This window comes from Haemaphysalis longicornis, unplaced genomic scaffold (genome assembly GCF_048455015.1).
Source record: "Haemaphysalis longicornis isolate Haplotype H1 unplaced genomic scaffold, Haemaphysalis longicornis Haplotype H1 scaffold_2, whole genome shotgun sequence".
NCBI lineage: Eukaryota > Metazoa > Arthropoda > Arachnida > Ixodida > Ixodidae > Haemaphysalis > Haemaphysalis longicornis.
Genome location: NW_027526295.1, coordinates 156,954,145 through 156,974,163, shown reverse-complemented (window position 1 = coordinate 156,974,163; position 20,019 = coordinate 156,954,145). Strand labels below are relative to the sequence as shown.

General features: G+C 50.3%; 1 protein-coding gene across 1 annotated transcript; it reads left to right on the top strand.

Annotated features, from left to right (window-relative positions):
• Positions 1–9,768: 9,768 nt before the first annotated feature.
• On the top strand, positions 9,769–15,065 carry LOC144168383 (uncharacterized). The gene is made up of 2 exons (XM_077697383.1): positions 9,769–10,002; positions 14,728–15,065. The coding sequence occupies exons 1-2, from the start codon at positions 9,769–9,771 to the stop codon at positions 15,034–15,036; spliced, it is 543 nt and encodes a 180-aa protein (XP_077553509.1). The 3' UTR covers positions 15,037–15,065.
• Positions 15,066–20,019: the final 4,954 nt, after the last annotated feature.

Sequence of the window (20,019 nt, the reverse complement as noted above, 5' to 3'; positions counted from 1 at the left end):
GGCAGGACGCAACATAGGTCGGAACTACTGTCATCCATTTGGGTGGTTTTCGGCATGACTTTGACGTCTTTGGTGCCGACAGATGCTCAGGTATGTCAGGGAAAATACGGGGCGCCGCGCCGTCCCTCCGAGTCCACCTGCCTTACGGTATCCTTACAGTTTGACCGTTCACGACGTGTCAGTAACAGTTTACGATGTCTGAAGGCTCACAATGAATGTCACAAACGTATGTTTATGGCGTAACCTTGAAGTTTTTCCGCGGAATCGCGTTTTCCCACGCCTTCAATCCGTCAGGACCCTTCGGCGCTTTGAAGAAATGCCGCTGCACGGACTTTGCCGCTTCCGAAGCATACCCCGAACGGCAGCCCGGCGCGCAGCACGTCAACAAACCGCACCGACACTTCAGAGATCCACTAAAATATGTATGCACGATGACAGCACAGAGCTAATACGTTAATACAGACGTGACGAACAGGCGAGCACCAACAGCACAGCGAAAACACATGGCCGGGGCGAGCCTCGCTCGCCAAACTAGATCTCAAAGCAACGCCAGCGCCACCCCTCGGAATGGCGACAAAATGGTGCCGCCTCTCGAGGCGCAGTTTGCAAACTGACCTAATCTAAAAACGTTGGGCGGAGTAGCGGAGAGTGAGTGGAGAGGAGGAGCGCGCTCGGGCGTGAGAGGGCGCTCGCATCGCGGAGCTCGGCGGAGAGAGCTCGCGCGCGGGGCGGGCGTGTTGCGCGGGTCTCTCTCTCCTCTCCGCGTACCCTCTCTCCGCTCGCTGCGCTCGAAAAATATATATATAAATGCAGTGGAGCGCGCGCCTCTCTCCGTGACTGCTTGCCGCAGCACACTCATCGGTGCACCCAATGCATTCGCATTTCCACACGATCCCCTTCGGGGAGGTGCGGGGAGTTTTTTTTTTCATGAAGGACATCGAACAGTAGTTCCAAGCATCGAATTTCGGCAAATGTTGGTATTTATACCTCATTTTTAAGCGTTCAGTTCTAGGTGCCGGCTATTTTGGTTAATTGAAGCATTTTTCTGCGACTTTGTTTCTGGGGCCTGGCGCAGATTCAAAGACCGGTGATACAGTACGTCGCACGCAGAAAAATTAGTTTCTCCATTGCGGATTGTCTTCCCCGTCTCAAAATTGGCTCAGATTGCAGTAGTGGTGTCGTGAATTGTAGAAGATGATGCTCATAGCACATACCGCCACACTATCATTGTCATTGCAAAAGTCAGTCTGTCATCGCCATTAAAGAGAAGTTTATCAGGGTGTCCGACGGCTCCGTTCCCTGGCGGCTCAACCGCAGCGAGTCGGTCGCTCTGCGACAAGTGGTACACGGCCGGAGAAACAGCAGAGCTGTCGCCCCATCGCTCGCTTCGTCGGTGAACCGGCTGTTGCTCCTGACATGGATTTCCGAACTTGCCTCTGAAAGTTCTCTATGACTGGCAGGCACGGATAGTTTTGGCGTCAGGCTTTCACATCTCTCCCAAAGTGGACCACGTTAGCACGCTCTAGAACCCGCGGCAACCAACTTCACGAACTCGACGTCTGAAGCGCGAAATTGGCGCGTCTGTGCTCCCAACTTAAGGCGCGAACGCACGTGAACCGGCGAAGAGAACAGCAAGCGAGAGATCATGCCACGAACGCTAGGCAGAGTGTTCTCGAAGGTCGAGCTGGCCGACGAAGGCACTCCTCCCGAGGCGCACGCTCACGTGCGCTCGGCTGGGCTGAGTTTTCTGGTAATGCTCCACGGCGGGCCTAAAAGCTTCAACAGCTCGCTGTTAAGATGCCCACTCTGCGAAGGCGAGGGCGTTGGCAAGTGCCGCCTTAGTTCCGGGAAAGGGACGTAAGGGCAGTGTTTCATAAGATGCGATTCTGTGATAGCCCAGGCCGTTGGGTTCGAGAGTAGGCACACATATTGCTCGACAAAGCGCAGGCACGCTGCGTGCGCGTCTGTGAGCAGTGATAATGCACGAGGAAGGGGCGCCTTCCAGCGCGATTGATGCTTCTTCGGCTGTGGCCATAGAGGTGGTGAGGAAGGCAGGCGTAGTGAGAGTTACTCCACTGGCTTGAACGGCTTGACTGTATGAGCTCCGAAAGCGTTTTGTGCGGGCCTAGTTGTTCGTTTGGTAGATGGGAGATGTGGGATTCTGAGGGCAGATTTATAAGTCTTGCGGATGAGAATGTCAGCATTCGCAGTTATTTAACGTTTAAGAGCCAAGTGTGGAGTCCCGTAGGTGATTTGGCTGAAGTGTGTTGCTTGTAGTGTTCGGCAGGTGTCAGCTTCTTTGAGGCCCTGACGGCGGGTACAGATGGGTCGGATGAGACGGGTGAGTTGATACACCGTTTGTTGGGCACTGGGAAGCAGGACTTCTTCAGAGGCAGAATAGTGGTACGGCATACCTAGGACAAGGAGTGTCGGCACATTGGGGACCGGGTGCGCCGTAATGAGACTGTCGGCTCAGGTGTGGGGTTGCGAGGCCGTCCTCGTGTCTGAGCCCGCAGTGTAAGGTGGCCATCTAGATTTCGATAAGGCGCACATGAAGCCTAACATTTGCAAATAGTCACTGGTGATGTCAGTGGCTTGCTATAAAGGTTCTCTCAGTTGCCATGAGATCCGCGGTTGGTCCATGTGGTAAGGTCGTCAGCATAAAATCCACATCATGCCTGTGGTAAGTTCAAGTTCAGATGCTAGTCCCGACAAGGGAATGTTGAATAGAAGGAACGAAACGACTGAGTCCCGGAGGGTGCCCTAGTCTGTCGCGTAAATTTCTCAGATGTGGGGGGACCGAGCTCATTTTCGATGATGATGTGGACGATGCATGAATGGCATGAGTCAATTGTGTGAAAGTAAGCATCTCTTTGGTCACTCTACGTCAGCACGGCAGGAACGCAAACGCAAATGTAACAGTCCCACGCCCCGAGCTTCAGTCAGAGCTAAACAGGGGCATTAGCTGACTGGATACAACAGCCACGAGAAGACTATGCCATTGGCTTTTACCAGTGACTTTACAGTCGGTCTTCGAAAACTGGAACAGTAGGGGTCACCGCATTTTATAGAAGACGTCCACGGAGTTGTCTCCTCAGCTTTCACCCTTTATGCGCATTTGAACATGGTTCGACGAGTTCGACTGGTCCCACGAGTTCGACTGAGGGAATGACACGTTCAGCGTTTCTTGTTAGCCTTGTATTTTTCGACGAACACTCACCACTGCTTCGCTTTACCTCGATTCCCACCTGTTCCTAGCATCCGCCAGGTTTTTATACGTAGCCCACCTCGAGGGCTAGACGGGGGTAGCTATTAACCATGTGGGGCTGCATCTGTCTTTGCGAGCTGCCATCGGCCGTATGTGAAAGGATATCTGTCAATTTATTCCCTGTCAGAAGCCCTGCGTGGCCTGACCCGCACCCCCCGCCGGACAACGCAATAAAGGTCATTTCTCTCTCTCTCTCTGCGAGAAGCTGCTTCAATTGCGAAGGTTGTCATTACTATTTGGCAATTTTAATCTTCATTGCTTACATCTCAGCTTCTTAGATTCCACTTTTCTAATTTATTTTCTCATCTACTCACAACTTTATTTTACATACCAATAAGCGGAGCACGGTATAAATTTTACCTTCTCCCGTACATCCTCCACCCAACCTTCTATGGCCATGTACCACACGAGTTGAGTTCATTATCATTATCATCATTAGAATTATTCATTTTGTAAATTGCGTGCGCCGAGTTCTGTCTGGACGAGCGTGCAAAAAAAGCATCATGACGTAGATGCGTTGATTTGGTGCCTTGTTTGTCCGTCGTTTTGTATTTGTTGTTGGCGCCTTTAATTGTGTTGTCTTTCTTTCGCAAACCCGGGTTGGAGCTTCTCGTTTTCCTCGCACCACGTTCCACCAGCAGAGGGACCGAAGGCTACACGCCCACCGCGAGCTCGGCAGCTCTTCCTCGACGCGTTCCTTGACGCACTGTAGACCCGCCTCCAGGGACCGACTTCTCCCTCTTGGCTTCCCTCCGAAGCTCTCCTGAAGGGCCAAGGAGACCGCAGCCATGATGTTATAGAGCTCTTCCGGCAGGGTGACACTCTTCGCGCTCTGCTGAAGAATCACCACCGCTCGAGGACACCCGTGTCCATGGGAGGTGTCATCTTCGCCATTCTGCTTCTTTGGGCATCCTCTGGCTTGGCTTGGAAGTCGCGCTCCGGGCACCAAAACTCCTCGGAACCGCCTCATCCGGTCATGGCCCGGCTCGCGGCAGCTGACATCATATTCGCCCAGGTCAACGCACCGGCGCTCGGAAGAAACAGCTCGGTTCCTGTCCTGGTGAACTTTCTCAATTGCAATGGCAAAGGGGACGACTGCGGGAAGTTCTGGTGCGGCCGGCAGAGCGAGGGCCGCCGATTCATGCACAGTCACTGGAACTTGAATGTCACTTTCAAGTGAAGGTTTATTAATAGAAATATGTTCGTTTAGAAAATAAAACTGTGTATGCTCCAGGTGCACTGACGAGGCAATGACGCACTTGCATTCCACTTGCTTTATGATTCATAATGCATCCTAATGAATGACTGAAACATGAAAGCAGAGGACTTCTGTTGTCGATGTTGAGTGATGTACATAGTCAAGGACGCAACTAAGCCTGGCCATCGCGAAGGCCAGGTTGACCCCATGGAGCTGGTTTTATGCAGAAATGCATTAGAGCCGGGGGTTGTCTTGCGTACGTTGGCCGGCGTCCGCAGCGCGTCTGATGATGATTGTGGCATGATGCTCCTAGGGATTGGCCAACCAAACAATCCATCACGAGATAGCTTCGCGTTCAACCACCATCGTCATCTTCCCGTAGGGGAACCGCTGAAGAAGAAGAGGGAGAAGAAGACAAAGCTGCGAAGAGGAGGGCTGCGTGAGTTTTGGATCAACGTTCGGGTCGATTGGAGTCGGCTCGATCACTTCGATGACGGCGGCGAACGAGAGGAACCGCAGGAAGACGACATCGATGATGCTGACGGTGAGTTCGAAACAATTCCCGACGACTTTGACGTGAACGATCCTCTGCAGTTGGCGGTTGCGCTCAACGCGGTCTCGAAGACGCTTCTCTATAACGAAGCGGAAATGACGGTTGTGGGAAAAGAAAAAAATAAATGATTACGCTCACACTCTCGCCTCTCTCTTCGCCATTAATCGCATCACACTCATCGGTGCACCCAATGCATTTCTGCATCCTCACAATCCCCCTCGGGGAGGTGCGGGGGAATTTTTTTTCAAGCTTAAGCTGGCCAGGGCTGCCTCCCGTATCTCAAATTTTGTTTCTGGTGTTGTGTCTTTGCACGGCAATTGCTGTTGCACTCCCAGGTGATGTGGTATGGTGTAGTAGCGTTGCTGGAGGTTGGACAATCTGCGGTATTTTCCATGGCAACATGGAAGATTAGACGGCAGTATTATTCGCTAGTCTCCCCAGAACTGTTCATGCTAATTCTGAGTCTTAGAAGCACTCATTTATATACCTGGTTGCCCGGAAAATGTACTTAACTTAGCCATCATCATCATTAGTATCAGCGAGCTCGCGGACAGAACATGCCCAGCACACATCTGGAACGGCAACCAGTTCTACGCTGCTCGCCCTCTCCATGGCACGGCCACCACAACTTAAATGAACGTGCGCTCGGCCTTTGTACCTCGTCAGCCGCCTACTAACTTACCATTATTGTTGTCCTGATAACTCGCTCATGCATATTCCGGTTTGCTTCACATGCGCTTTGGCAGACTTAAATGGCACGTTGTTGGGAGTAGCCAACACAAAATCATACCCCTTCCTTTCGGGATGGCTATTAGCAGGGTGTCGAACAGGAATTTTTTCGGGTTTTGTTCGGATTCGGGTTCAAGCCTTTCGGGTTTTTTTCCGTCCTTCAATTTATCTGGGAGGAATGTCTTAGCGGAGACTCCAAAATTGCAGCGTCAATAAGGAGAGCGACCTACGACGCAAAACCATGAAATAGTTAATACTGCATGTGTATGCCGCTGCGCGAATAGTGAAATAATAAAACGGCGTGTGCCGTTCGTAAATGTTCGAATCGATTGACCAACCTGGGAGTTGCGTACAGAGTCAGCTGAGAAAGATCTTTTTTTTTTTACCAAGAAACAAAGCTGTATGTGTCTCGGCTTACCCATGCAGCGTCCGTCTACAAAGTCGCGTACGTCGACAAAGAATTTTCCATGTTGCGGCAAAGCCAACTTTCCGGTGAATGCTCTGTAGCCCTTAATCTAGTGTACATATATCGAAAAAAATACGCTATGATTGGTCGCTAATACGACTGTACCATTACACCGAGCTTCATTTACTCCTCGTAATTAGTCCACAGGGAAGTCGTAAACGTTAAATGATTCTACATTCTTTCATCAATACACGGCCATTTACGGACGGAGTGTGGTTACAGAAAACGGCTTTAACTGCCCCAAAACATATGACAATTATGAGACAAATCAAACAGTACGCCGAGTTTTATTTATTTACTCTTCGCAATTACGTTGTTCACGCTCAAGTTGTAAATTTTGTAAAATTGCCGTCCGCTCTCAATACATGGTGTGGGATCCGTTGACACCCGGTAACAAGACTTGAGCGTCATGGGGAGAGAGGGGCGACCAGCGAGAGAACAGCGAGCGGAAGCGGGTGAGGAGGAAGAAGTGCGATCAGGCGGCACGGGATATGGCGGTGATCATACCAGCCAAAGGAGATTGGCCAAGGGCCATGAGAAGTACTAGCTGGGCGCAGCATGCCGATGGTGATGGAGCTGGGACCTTCTCAGAGAGATTCTACACATGGGCTTCTATTCAAGAGGGAAAGGGACAGGCCCATATTTTTCCGCTACAGTTAAGCTCAAGTTGTTCTAAGTTTCACACAGCGAGCTAACTAACAAGCACGCTCAATCGCAAAGCACAAACAAACGTGCTTCATAACGTTCCCTCCTTGCATTGTGCCAAGTTTGCTTATGCAGGAAGTGCCTGCCTCGTATCCTGGCGCGACACTATAGCTAGTGTCGGAGTCCTAAGAAATTCGATTTCATTTCCTAATCCCCTTTTCACTTGTCATTTTCTTTTTTCGCCTTCCAGTACTCGTCCGTAATACGCTTACCTACTGGCCAATCGCTAACTAGGAGCGTGCAGCCGCCACTGCTATTCGGCCAATCACCATCATCGTCCTCCCCGCCATCCGAATAGCCATCACAAACGGTCGCGTCCTGGAACGTACATGTCGATGCCAGCCGCACCGAGCCCCGTTTCCAGATCACTGATGGTGACCTTGATCTTCATGCCTTGGCTCTGCGACCCTTGCTCCTCTGCCAAGGCCAGCGCCGCGGTAAGTGCAGTTCCTGAAGGCGCCGTCTCGCTCACGACGTCCAGTCCACAGGCGACCGCGGGGTTGGTGAGTCGGTTCACGTGCGCCGCGCCCGCCGCGTGGGAGGCCTCGTTCCTGTGGTTCGTGGACGACGAGCCCGTCGAGGCCGATCGCTTCCTGCCCGACGAGCCGTACCGGGTCGCCGTGCGCCGAGGAGAGGACCGCTCGGTGCGCACAGAGGAGCTGGCGTACACGGTGCTCGAAGTGAGAGCCAGCGGGCCGACAACGGGCCTCGTCGGCTGCCTCGTCTCGACGAACGCGACGGGGAGGGGACTGCGGCTGAAGCTGCACTCGTCGTACATAAGCGCCGACGGCGCGGACCCGCTGCACTACTCGCACAACGACTCCTGTACGCGCAAGCACCGCTGCGTGGACGACGGATCGAGCTGCCACACCGACCTCACCACGCAGGTTGTATATATTATGGGCGAAGCACCTTCTGGGCCCGGGCTGTCGGCGTCTCATGTTGTCGCCGTTGTCGTTCGTCGTCGTATTCTCATGTGGTCGCGGTACTAAAACACCCGGACACTCGTTATACCACGCCTTGCGCTAGAATGTAACACGCACTAAAAGAACACACGGGACACTCGTTTTCCAACGCTTTGCGCTAGAACGTCTCATCGCCATGAGCAAAAACGCGTACGAAAAGAACATGCAGGGGTTTCTCGTTCGCGCTTGCTTGCTTCTATTTCGCTCCGCACTCGCTTTAACTTTAACTTTTGCAGTTCTACATTTCGAATTTCACTTCTACGTTTTCGTAATTAGGATGTCGCGTAGATCAGCGCTCACCGTGTGGAAAGAGAGAGACTTGCAATCTTTGAATTCACTTATACACTGCATGCTTCGCCCCTCCGCTGGTTTCACGTTAGTGGAGATGGCCTGGTTTTTTATTCGTAAAAAAGTTATGCCACCGGTGATAATCATGTTACCTGATAGAGGAAATGGTCGTGGAAACAGCCGCAGTTCCGGATGCAGTATGCTTTCCCAATCATTGGAAAGGCGTGTGTGTTGGGGCGCCAGGTTCAAAATGCCGCGGTGGCTCGGTGGGAGAAGGCTAAGTTTCAGTGCGCTTTGGAAGTAGTAGCAGGAAAACAAATCAAGTGAGTAAAAAGTCGTGTTTGAAATTTCTGAAGAATCCTGCAACTCTCTTTTCTTTATCGGAAAATTTATTTTTTTCAAAAAAATCTTTTTTTTTTTTTTTTCAAAATGTGGATCTTTTTCTCTTTCTTGGTCCGGGCCTTGTTCGGCCCTTCAGCGTCATCACTCGAGCTATTTCGCGGCCATTGGATGGCTTCCTTTCAGTCGAAGCAATGAACGCATTTGATACCCACGTTAAAGAAAATTGCAACAAAAGCAAGGCAGAAAGGCGGACCTGGCGCGACGAGCAAAGCGCAGAGTGTCTCTCTGTCCGAAAAGAAAACGTGAAAGCGCTTGTACAGAGTGCACCATGGTGCCAGGGTGCCTTGAAGGGGTAAGCTTTCAAGGAAGCGTGCAACACCCCTTTGAACTTTCTTGTAAATCCTTAGTGCTTTCAGAATGCAGTCAATAAACACAAACAATGCTTAGAATATGGGGTCGCAAAGTAGCTCAGCCAAGAATTACTGCTGCACGCCCCACCAGATAACTTTGAAACTTGCTCAAAAGGTTTTTCTCTTTTCCCCGGTCTTGGCGTTCTCCAATCGCTAGAATTACGTCATTACAGCGGCGTAGCGGCTATTGGTCGCCTTACTTCCAGTTCCAGCGATAAATGCATTCGATAGCCACTTAAAAAAATGCCACACAAAAAAAGCAGAAATGGAAGGCGTATCTGGTGCGACATTGAAAATCACGCAGTGCCGCTCCGTGCTGCCGGTAAGTATAGCTTTCGCAGTGCTTCCAGACGCGTAAAAAAGAGTGAAAGCGTTTATCGGAAGAGTTTCAGATCTCTTTGAAGGGGTACTTCGGCATCGTAGGGACATCAGGTGCGCTTCAGCGGGCGGTATGCCGAGGTGCTCCTAAACAAAGAAGCTCGGCATCAGCTCGTTGTTTCATAACATGCACTGTATGCAGACGATTACAACGAGGTGCCGCAGACACGGACTGGCATGCGAAGAATTTAAACCATTCCCTGTTTCCGTGCTACTGCTTTGAAAATATTCCTTCGAGTAAATAACTTGTCAGTAGACCGGCTTGCTGCCACGTAATAATATAGTGCCGAACATTGCCATTAAAAACCAATCAATCCTGCTCGTTGTTGACAATATAGAGCGATGTTTTTTTTTTTTTTTTTGAACTATTTTGATCGCCTCGCATTTCGTACCGGAAGGCCGTCAGGAAGTATTCCTCGGGTAACGGCTAGGATTTCGTGTTGCGCGGTAAAAGAGCGTTCGACCAATGGCGGGACACGCGCAGGTGTCCCGCTGCTCGTGCACGCGTGGCCGGCCCTTCTACTCGGTGCCGCGGGCCTCGTGCGTCAAGCACTACGTGGGCCTCGGCTCCCGATGCGCCGTCGACGACGACTGCCAGGTGGTCGGGGGAGAGCCGAACGCTGTGTGCGGAACAGGGGGCCGCTGCGTGTGCCGGCCCCCGTACAGCAGCGAGTACAGGCTCGGCCGATGCGTGCGAGAGGTGGGTGCCCATACTCCGGCACTTACGCCTGCTGGGGTTTTTAATGCGTAGCACTATTTGCGGTGTTCCCCCCAAGCCAGGACCGTGTAACGCCCTGCACTTCCACAATAATGCAGTTATCGCGAAAGTTCTACGTGTAATCGTTGTAATAGCGTAAATGGAGATAACTGGTCGCACGAAATTTTGAAAAAACTAAAAAATTAGAAAAATATAAAATAATTTCGAAAACTGGCGAACCGTGTAACGCCCTGCATTTCCACAAGAATGGAGAGTTCGGGAAAGTTCCAAAAGTAATCGTTATAATAACGTAAACGGAGATAATTGGTCGAATGAAATTTCGGAAAACTAAAATTGTCGCGAAGCGGAGGTCTCTTGATGATTTCTGGTTGTTTTGAGTTCTGTTCCCGCCGCCGGGGCCCTTCCTCCCAAGCGTTTTGTGAGAAAACGCTTCGGACGTGGCTGGGCCCTGGCCCCCTTTTTTCTGAGATACGGCTCCGGCGCGTGTGTTTGCCCCGTCGGCCGACCAGGAGTACGCGACTGTTGAAGGGAGAGAGCCATCGGCCCGTCTCAGGTTACCGCGCGCAGTGGCGTCTCCGACCCCCCGTTGCGTCTACGCGGGCCGCTCTGTGCTCCGAACTCTCGGTCTGGTTCAAACGACCGCCTGTCTTTTCCCCTTTCGAGTTTGTATGCACTACTTTATTCTCACCAGTAATTCTTTTGCCGGAAACGGGCGCCTTCGAGTTTGAACTTGGTGTCTTCTGTGTTTGATTTTTTCATTTTCACTTTGGCGGGAACATGGCTGATTGGAGCAAGAAGCGTCTCGCGAATTGGCTGCAGAAAGCCTTGTTCCATTGCGTCCGCAAACTCCAGTATGCACTTTTTCCCCCAATACGTCCCCCACCGGACCGCTTGAAGCGAATATAACGGGGCTCCGCTGGCTATAGAGGGCGGCGGGCGACCTGCACCAGGACTCACTTCAGAAATTCTGCCGCCCGTCGTCGTGCCCTCCCGCCGGGAGACCGAAATCCAGTCAGCCATGTCCCGCTAAGTACTCTTGATTTATTGACTGTCTTTCTCATTTATGTAACAAGTGTATTCGTTCTGATTCTTATGTGCTAAATGTCATCAATGTTACCAGTAAATTAAATCAGTTAACTTTAAGACCTCTTCCACGCCTCGACTGATTCATCTCCGGACTCATCCTTCAACAGTAGCGGTGCTGGACCAAATTACGCTGTTACAAAATAATAACAATAATACAAAATTACGAAAATATCGAAGCGTATAACACACGGGATTTCCACAATAATGCATACATCGCTTAAGTTCGACCTGCAATCGTTATAATAGCGTAAATGGAGGAACTTAGTTGAAAGATTTTTTAAAAAACTAATAAAATCAGAAAAATATAAGATAATTGCGAAACCTGGCGAACCGTGTAACGCCCTGCATTTCCCTAACAATGCAGATTTTGGGAAAGCCCCAAATGTAATCGTTATAATAACGTAAATGGAGATAATTGGTCGAACGAAATTTTGAAAAACTAAAAAATAAGAAAAATAAAATAATCACGGAAAATGTCAAAACGTAAACGCATGACATTTACACAATAATGCAAATATCGCGAAAGTTTCACCTGTAATCGTTATAACAGCGTAACTCGAGATAAAATGTCGAACAAAATTTGAGGTGGATTTGAGGCTGCATTGAGGTGGATGTCGATTTTTTCGTCACATATATAAAACAGTGCTCCAATAGACGTTGGGAAGCTGTCTATGCGACTTCACTTATGCAATATTTCTGCTTTCCTGTCGGTACAAACCGAGGTCGTATGCCAAACTGGCGGATGCATTGGTAAGGAAAGCGCAAGCGCCACTTTAACACAGCTTTGACATATGGAGCCTGCAGTGATACCAGCAAATGGAAAGCAGAAATCGCAGCAGCGGTGTGGTCCCTGGCAGTTCCCAACGGCTTCCTGTCGGGGCACAGTTCTATATTAAAGTTGTTCTGAGATCAGGAACGGCCCACCGAGACTTTGGCTTCATCTGCCGAATCTCGTTCTGAATTTTGGCAGCATGTAAACGAAACAAGACACTTGCGTTAAAATACAGACGAAACAAACTATTAGCACTGATGCATTGCTTTTCAAAATACTAAGCAAATTTTATTGGGTCGTAGTATTGCGGATTTTTGAGATATGGAGACATGCATGTTTTAAATTTCACAGAAAATGACCAGCGTACAAAGAACAAATACCAAAACGATAACACTAGACTCTAAGTGGCATTTTCACACATTCACCTTTACTCAAAAACATGGCTAATAACTGAGATGGATTTAGGCGCGACTGCGTCACAGACTCACTTGTACATCTACCGTGGCACTGACTTAGAAAGAAATTGTGCAAATATGAGCATAAAATATGCTGCATTATCACATGAAATAAGGTAATTCAAAGGCTGAAGTATCCGTTGCGCTTTCCATACCATGTTTATGCATCACTGTTCCAAAAAATGCAGTTTGCTAATGAATTGCATGAAAAAGCCAGAATGATAACACGCTAGAGGCTTGCTCAAGTCAATTTAAATTTACCGCATTTTACAGCTCCAGGCCGCGTGCCGCGATGCCAGCGCTGCCGTACGCCGGAGACGCGCGTAAATCGAGGCGCCCTAGTTCAACGCTTATAGAACAAAGTTGCCCTACTCCACGGGCGTTCCACGCAGAACCTGCAATCTACCTAGTGGAACCTTTCGTAACTGTTGCCGCTTGATTTTTTAAAATGCCGCCATAAACTACAGTGGCGCGGGTGACAGCGGGAGACGGAGTGAACTTTTTAAGTGCGATGCACTTCTTAAGCGACCCTGAACCTGCGTCCACCGGCGATGTCCGCATAGCATACCCACGTGGGGGATTGGCCAGGAATCACCTCGTCTTCCTTGGCAACGGGGGGAGATGGGGATTGGCCAGGAATCTCCTCGCCTTCCTTGGCAACGGGGGGAGATGGGCGCGCGCTGCCTGGCCACTGACATGGCACATACCCACGTGGGGGATTGGCCAGGAATCGGGCGTGAGAAGGGCTAATGCACCCGCTTAAAGGAGTACTGACACGAAATTTCAAAGCTGAGATCCGCTCTAGCAATCAATTGGCGATGTCCGCATAGCATACCCACGCGGGGGATTGGCCAGGAATCTCCTCGTCTTCCTTGGCAACGGGGGGAGATGGGCGCGCGCTGCCTGGCCGCTGACATGGCACATACCCACGTGGGGGATTGACCAGGAATCGGGCGTGAGAAGGGCTAATGCACCCGCTTAAAGGAGTACTGACACGAAATTTTAAAGCTGAGATCCGCTCTAGCAATCAAGTACAACGACAACACAAATAGGTGTCTGTGAATAAATGCATCTTTCTTTCTTTGTAGTTGTGTGTGTGTGTGTGATCTCTCTTTCGCGAGCATTACCGAACCGCGCAAATTCAACTCGTGCATTCGCACTTTCACATTCTTCCCCTCGGGGAAATGCGGGGAATTTTTTTCTCCTTTTCTCCGGTGGATGTATATAGTATTTAAGTTCGCGAAAATCAAGCATCCATAATTTTTTTATAAAGGAACACTAGAAATATTTCTTATCTTTTATTTTATGTCTTTTATTTGCGTAATGCCTTGTTCTTGTTCAACAATATTGACATGTATGAACATTGAAACCGGACTTACACGTTTAGGTTTGGCTGTGGGTATATAAGAATATTGCGGAAATTATGTTTCACTTGGGCCGAGTGGCCGAATCGAGTCACAGACAGACAGACAGACAGACAGACAGACCGACCGACAGACAGACAGACAGACAGACAGACAGACAGACAGACAGACAGACAGACAGACAAACAGACAAACAGACAAACAGACAGACAGACAGACAGACAGACAAAAATTTCTGCGTTTAAGTAGCCCAAGAAAGACTATCGTCTTTAAAACATCGTTCAAAATTCGTCTCTAAATGCACATCCCTCGGATTCGACCATAGCCTATAGTTCATCTCACAAGCTAGCTGCAGCACTGTGGAGGCTACATTGTTATCAATAGTGCGCCCGCTGAGGGCGCCTAATCCGCCGTGAAGCGGGTCCTGAAAGGACACTCCCTTCTTCCCTCTCGGCAAGTGGCACGGCACGGCCCCAGCGCCTTTTGTCGCTTCCTTTGCGGTGAGTTAGGCGCCCTGAGGGGGACAACAATGTAGCCTCCGCAGTGCTGCAGGCAGCTTGTGAGATGAACTATAGAGACTATGTTTCTCGGCTAACCAGAGAACTGTGGAACAGAACATTCTGCAATACTGAACTCCTCTTGAGAAAGAGAGAAAGAGAGAGAGAGGGGGGGGAATAGATCTTATTGTCATCCCTGAGAAAGACAAGTACATTGTGGGCGTGGCTGATGTTTTCGTCCCATCAGACGCCGTGCTCAGGAACTCGTGGTCCCTGGCGGCATCCTGCGCGTTTCAAATGGCAGCAGCTTGTTGCCTGGAAAGGGAGCTAAGCAAAACGGCTTCCCACTCGTCATTGCCGTCATTCACACGACTTGTTTAACTCGCCACGCGTGAACGCGTGGCGAGTTGTGTGAAGCATGCACACTTAATGTGTGGTAGAGTGGCGGCTGCGACTCCGGCATTTGTCGACGTACCTCTCCGCACGGCCTCTAGTGAAAGAAAATCCTCTTGCACGTTCGTGGTGCTTTGCAGGTGGGCTACATGGGCGCCTGCAGCGTGGAGAGCATGTGCCGCGTGGAGCACTCGCGCTGCTCGAACCGCTCGTGCCGCTGCTACCGGGGCCGGCACTTCGACGGCTCCCGGTGCGTGCCCGACGTGCGGAGCGAGGGCCTGAGCATGAGGACCATCGTCTTCGGGCTCGTAGCCGCCTTCTGCCTCGTCTCTGTCTTCACCATGGTCGCCATGGCGCTGATACGCGCCCTCTGCCAGCTCGTGCCGCTCAGGCACGCAACGCACCGAGGCAGCAGTAGGCGTAGGCGTCTGGTCGTCGGCCTTCTCTAGCTGGCACCGCATCAGCCCACGGAGGCGTGAGCCTCTGGTGACGTCACCGGAACTTTTCGTTTTAGACTGCTGATGCGCGTAGAACTTTCATTCGCGCCTGCATTTTCCACCTGAGGTCGCTCCACGGTCATTCATTGCGCTTATCAAAACGGTCCTCGTTTTCCCCCTACATGCGCTCGACGCATGGCTGCTCATGCTGTTATCCACGCACACGGTGTTAATGTGTGTGGATTAATCATGATGTTTATCAACACTAAGCGTGTTCTGTGTCGATGATGAATGACATGATGGTATTTCTAGATTTAACAGTTAATGAAGCACTTACCGCGATATACAGTCGTAGTGTGGGACAGGCCCGCTGGATGTTATGTGCCACAAAGTGCTGTCTGGGGCTCTATTGAAGCTCCGTATGGCTTCTGTGCTGTCAGTGATGCGGGAGTAAGTATCCGTATTAACCACTAAGAGGGGGTGAACAAATCGGACGCCCTCCTCAAAGGTGCAGCTGAAGATCAGAAGTAGGGGGGGGGGGGGGCAGGTGGCGTGGTAACTTCCAAGGCCCTGTTGCAGTGATTGCCTTCTTCGCCGTTAACCGCCGCCTGGGGCGCCGCCCGTAAACAGGGCCGCCACGTTCAATCCACAAAAACACGGAGCATTCTGTACGTGGCTGTTGCGGTGGTCCAGGCAGGTATATGGTGCTGGGAGAGATGATTTGTGGCAGTTTGGGCTACTACTGCATGCTTCTCGGTAGTCAGCATGTCCTCCCAGGGTGGTACACGCTTGTGTAAGTCAGGCGTTGGCATACGGACAGCCTCACTGCCATTGCAGAGCAAACGCTCCCCTTCCAAAGGGCGCGATTTCCTTTCAAGATTGGTACGATTCCGGCGGAATAAAATATACAAATGCCCAATGTATTACATAAGATACGCCATCTTTCGGATTTTTCTACTCGCCCCTGGGCCTTTCGACCGGCAAGAAATGCCCACTAGTATCATTTCTGATACCTCCTAAGGGTTTTTCAAAAATCTATAACTCGATAACTCGCCGCATTGAGTCCCAAATGCAGTTTGCAAGATGGATTCCTCCGTCGTAAGCGCTCCCGGTGGGTCTGCACCTACATTCAATGGGTGTATGATACACTTTCTTACCGGGCGTATATTACATTATATACCCACTTTATATGTAGGTATACATATACCTACATGCAAATTGGTATATGCTACTTTATATACCTACATTATCTATGTAGGTATATTTATGTATACTCTTTATGCGTTTATGATACACTATGTAATTTTTAAACCCTGGGAGAAAAAAATTTATTTTCGTTTTTTTTTATTGTTTCAGTTACAAACTACAATGTAACAACGCATTAGGATTTTTATCTATTGTTTTCATTGGTTGGGCATTACAGGGTTAAACCTGCTCATATACCTCTCCCGACTTTTAAACTTACCTAAAGTATATCAAAACTACATTATTTTTAAAATATGCATATAATTGAACTAAAAGACCATTTTAAAGCAAAAAAGCATTGCTTCGGCTCTAAGCAGGCGATCGCCCGATCGGCTTCTCTTGGTGGCAGTCGCACATTTTTCTTAGGCGAATGTTGGGGGGGAAACAAAGCCTAAGCGCTATCGTTTCTTTAGCCCCACAGGCGTCGCAGCGGGCGCTGCTGGCCATCGCGACAACCGCGGGTTAGGCTTTCGTGAGGCAGTAGACTTCCGCCCAGCAACGTCATAGGTCCTTGAAGAGAGCGTGCGGAGCAAATGGGGAACGTCCATGAACTATGAAGCAAGAGAACGTGCTTGATTAATACCCTCCAAATAAGCTGGCATAAAAATGGATGCCGTTAAGCCCCAGAATTAGCAGATACAGTGCTGGAGAGATACGCAGATGAACCTGCCTTTTATTTTACGATGCGTTCATTATCACAAACAGCAAAGCAGGCGCGTTATTGCCTCGCCAATGCACCTGGCAGGTACACGGTTTTATTTTTTATATGACTAATCAGACAGCTGGTATTAACAGCATCGGTTTCTTCCAACAAATATTAAAACCAGTTCTTGGTTCCCGCGCCTTTGCGTAAAGCCGAGTCCCTCGCGATGCTAGTCGATTCGGACTTTGTCAAAGTCGCCGCAGTCATATCTCTTGCCGCCGTTGTTGGAGGAGACCACCAGTGCAGCAACCAAGCGGTTACTTCCGGGCGCTGATGCGTTCACCTGGAGGAATCGGATGTCGGCTTCCGCGAGCCGGGCCATTAGTGGATGCTGTGGTTCCGAGGCATTCTGGTGGCGGGAGCGTGACTTGGAAGCCACGCCGACGGATGCCGGCACGAGCAGTATGTCGAAGATGACGCCTTCCATGGTCGCGGGTGTCTTCGGGCTGAGGCGATTACGCATCAGGGCGCGGAGATCGTTGCCGTGGAGCTGGAGCTCCGCGTGCGACGACGTGCTCTCGAACACGCTGTCCCCAGTTTCGTTGTCGAGCCCGGAGAGCTTCGGTGGGAAGCCGCGGGGGAACAGTCGGTCCCGGGAGGCGGGCCTTACAGCGTGTCAAGGAACAGCGGCCAAGCTGCGGGATTCCGGAGCCCCCTTGGAGCACGCGGTGCGTGTGAATCCTTGGGTAGCTCTTCGGGTTGCACGTGGTCGGAGGAAAATTACGCGAAAAAAAAAAGAGAGACCGCAAATAAAAGCGACAAATTCATATTCAAATAGGCCGATAAACAACACAAAATTAAATTAACGCACTTATGTCATATTCGACGCAACCAGCCACTGCATGCTGCCATAAAGGCTTACTTTCGCAGCCTTCAACACAACTCCGCGCATGCCATGTACGATATTAAAGACCCCGATTATGATAATGCCGTCAACAAGAGTGGCCGTTCTCATGGGGGATCCGTGGAGGGTGGAGGGCACATGGCTACGATATCTACTGTGCTCCACTTACTGGTAAGTAAAATTAAGCATCTAGCCCTCCTCCACCCTCATCATCATCAGCGTACTCAGGTACACTGAAGGACGAGGGGCCCTCCCATTGACCTCCAACGACTCTGGTCCTGGGCTGCTCGAGTCTACAGTTACCCTAAAGCTCCGTATTTCATCGGTCCATTAAATTACTGGCCTTCTCCTCCTTCTAGACCCATCTGGTCCCCTCCTTCTAGACCCATCCACTCTGTTACCTTACTTGTTCACCGGTTGTCGGTTTGTCTCACTACGTTGCCAGACCATGCCCATTTCTTTTTCCTTATTTGAACTATGATATCTTCTATTCTACATTGCTCTCTGACCAAGGTAGCTTGTTTCTTGTCCCTGAGTGTTATTCCTAACATTATTCGTTCCATAGCCCGTTGAGCCTACCTAAGTTGGCTGTCTAGTTGTTTAGTAAAGCGCCAAGTTTCAGCTCCGTATGTCATCATCGGCAGTATGCACTGGTTGTAGATTTTCCTTTCCAGTGACGGAGGTAGCTTACTTTTCGTTATTCTGCGCCGGAATTCTCTCTCGCCGTTCTCTCTCAGCAGTAACCATCTGTCCGAGGTACACAGAGAGAGAGAGAGAGAGAGAGAGAGAATAAACATTTAATAGAGCAAACGGGGTGGTTGAGCTGTCACTCTTGGCGCGCAGGAGCTCCTTCACACTCAACTGCGATTTGTAGCACGGCAACAAGGTCACCCATTAGCACTCAGCTCAGCCACTGAAGTGCGATACCTTTTGCCTCTTCATTACCATCACCCATCTCCGTCACTACAACCGCCTTGGACGTACCCGCGTCTACAAATTACTACTGGAGTGCCAGGCATTGCCCGCAAAAGGGATATCGCCACACCTGCCTTAAAGTTCTTCGCCTTGGAACTGATCTTTCAAAAATACAGGGCCCACACCCATCTATACACGGATGGATCTGTGACAGCCAGCTCATCGGCTATAGGAATCTGGTTTCCGTCCTCCTGTACCGCCTACAGCGCAACGCTTAGCCACAGGACGACGTCCATGGTCACGGAACTTGCCGCTCTGCGTGCTGCTTTCGCCTACATCATCGAGCAACCAGCACGTCAGTGGGCAATCTTCACGGATTCTCGGGCGGCCCTTCAGTGTTTGTTTAAAATCGTACCCGAAAGATCAGCTTGCTTTCGACATCCATGCATTGCACTTACAAGCTCTAAATGCACACCATCATGTAGAGCTTCAGTGGATTCCTGCCCACTGCGGTATAACTGGGAACGTCAAGGCGGACACTGCGGCATCGATAGCACATGATCTGCTCGGGCCAGTGATACCAATGCCGTTCTCCAGAAAAGATGCTTCTGCCCCAGCGTCCAAGGCTGCCTGGAGATTTCAGCGATCTATGTGGGCTGTTGCGCCGCAACATTACGCGCCGCTTCACTTCATAGACCCACACGGGACCTTTAGGATGCCTGACAGATTTTCCAAGCATGACGAAGCGGTTCTTCACCGCGTGCGGCTAAATGTCGCTTACATAAGTTATTTTCGATTCAAGATGAAACAGGCCGCTTCCCCCTTCTGCACTCTTTGTGACGTGCGCGAGGACTTGAACCACGTATTATGTGAGTACGCGGTATAGAGAAGCTAGAACGTCCCTTCTAGTGTCCTTGGGTCGTCCGCTTTCTAGAGGACTAACTCTAATTGACGTGCTAGGCCCTTGGTCGAACGCTAAACGAGCATCTCGGGCGACAAAAGCTCTATTGTCTTTCCTGCGAAGCACAGGACTTGATCAGACTCTTTAAACAGGACTCTCTTAATGAGCGCGTCATCTTCCTCACAGTCATTATCATCATCTGTTCATTGATTTCATTTTTTTCATACATCTGGTGTAGCAAGCTAGGCGCCTTGGCCAGGCTAACCTCACCAGTATCATTAAAGACTACTCTCTCTCTCTCACTCGGTGGGGTGGGTTCGCCTCAGTCCAGGTACCCTTGGGCCTTGGCTGCAGCCCTGGCATGGGTGACCAGAAAGATCTGGTCAG

Coding starts and splice junctions, on each gene's coding strand:
- LOC144168383 (XM_077697383.1), top strand. CDS start 9,769: ATGGCGGGACACGCGCAGGTGTCCCGCTGCTCGTGCACGCGTGGCCGG. Junction 10,003..14,727: donor TCGGCCGATGCGTGCGAGAG/GTGGGTGCCCAT, acceptor GGTGCTTTGCAG/GTGGGCTACATGGGCGCCTG.